This window comes from Podarcis vaucheri, assembly GCF_965113315.1.
Source record: "Podarcis vaucheri genome assembly, chromosome: 13".
Classification (NCBI taxonomy): domain Eukaryota; kingdom Metazoa; phylum Chordata; class Lepidosauria; order Squamata; family Lacertidae; genus Podarcis; species Podarcis vaucheri.
In genome coordinates, this window is record NC_138751.1 from 27,473,177 (window position 1) to 27,474,955 (window position 1,779).

At 38.4% G+C, this 1,779-nt stretch overlaps 1 protein-coding gene across 1 annotated transcript; it reads right to left on the reverse strand.

Moving 5' to 3' along the window:
- Window positions 1-324: 324 nt before the first annotated feature.
- On the reverse strand, window positions 325-1,314 carry LOC309517231 (olfactory receptor 6B1-like; the record flags this gene model as incomplete). The annotated part of the gene is made up of 1 exon (XM_082196370.1): window positions 325-1,314. One exon carries the CDS (start codon window positions 1,312-1,314, stop codon window positions 325-327), a length of 990 nt encoding a protein of 329 aa, XP_082052496.1.
- Window positions 1,315-1,779: the final 465 nt, after the last annotated feature.

Consider the following 1,779-nt stretch of genomic DNA (forward strand, 5'->3'; position numbering starts at 1 on the left):
TTGCATTTCAGGCGGAGCCTTAAACCCAAGGAGGTTAAATTTCTGTCACAGTTGTTGGATTAACCCCATTTCTCCTTCCTATGGTTCATTTTATTTAGTTCTGTAGTCCCAAAAGACTACAAAGGGTGGAATACTAGGTTTTGGAAATCTTTACACTCTTCTGAGTGACATTATACATGTATATGCTCTGCATCTTTTAAAAAAGCAATCAGTGTTGTTAGTTTCACTAATATCACTGGTGGATTTTTGAAAATGCAAGTCGCAAATCACTTACTCCAAAGTGCTTCTATTGTTTTCAGTTTGTCTCCTCAGTTACAGAAGCATTTAGTTTTGCTGCATTTGGTTGCCTTCCATTGTTCTCTCAGACACAAATTTGCTGAAGGCTTTTGTGAGCGCTTGCTTGAAGTCTCTGTTCCTCAGGCTGTAGATGAAGGGATTGAACATGGGAGTCAGGATGGTGTAGCAAAGAGAAAAGATTTTGTTCAGATCCCTCAGTGTGTCGGTGTTTGGTAACATGTACACTATGATAAGGGTACCATAGAAAATGGTGACCACAATAAGATGAGAGGAGCAGGTAGAAAAAGCTTTCTTCCTGCCACTGTTTGTAGGGATTTTCAAAATGGTGTTGATAATACAAGCATAGGAGGTCAAGGTCAGTATCAATGGTGGCATGATGCCTGCGAATCCCACCACTGTCATCAACATTTCTGCCTGCTTGGTTTCACCACAGGAGAGCATTAACAATGGTGTATAATCACAAAAGAAATGGTCGATTTCATTGGGGCCACAAAAATTCAGATGTGATGCGCAGAATGCCGTAATTGCAGTAAGTACAGCCCCGATAATCCAAGGAGCAACTGATAACTGAACACATAGTCTTCTGTTCACGAGGGTTACATAATGTAATGGTTTACATATGGCTACATACCTGTCATATGACATCACAGATAAGAGGTAACACTCAGTGCAAGCAAAACAGCCAAAGAAATAGAACTGGAGGAAACACCCACTAAAAGAAATCCCATAATAGTCACTCAACAAGCTAGCCAAAAGTTTTGGAAGGGTTGTTGAGGTGTAGCAGATCTCTAAAATAGACAGGTTCCCCAGGAAGAAGTACATGGGCTTGTGAAGATGATGATCAGCGAGGACTGCTGTGGCTATAAGAATGTTTCCAGCAACTGTTACCATGTAGATTGATAAAAATATAACAAAGAGTGGAGTCTGCAGTTCAGGAAGCGTCTTGAATCCTAGGAGGATAAATTCTGTGACCACTGTTTCATTATCCCTTTCCTTTTTTGTCACAAATTGTTCCATTCTGAGACTAAATAAGTGCTGGAACAGAAAGCACAGATATAAACATTTTGTGAGTGCCATCTGCTTAACTCCATGAATAGAATATATCTATCTATCTATCTATCAACCAACACCCTCTAGATAAGTCACATGGTGTATAACTTCTTAGTGATGTAGCTATGAAAACTAATCAAATTATTATAAATATTCTATCTCTGTAGCTTGGATTAATAATTCCTTTTAAAAAATATGGAGACTATAACGTAAAATGAACGACGATGTTGATCAAAATCAAAGCATATGTCAGAAGAGTTGGGAAACATAAACTGCCACTGGCAGAAAATATATTATATCACTCAGAATATATTTTGTGTTGCTGAATTCACTTCTTTCTAGCACTTACATCTGATGACATTAGAAGGCCAACACCCTATATAATCTCCATTTTATTTTAGCCAAAGGACTGTGAAGAGCTCCTGAAAACAT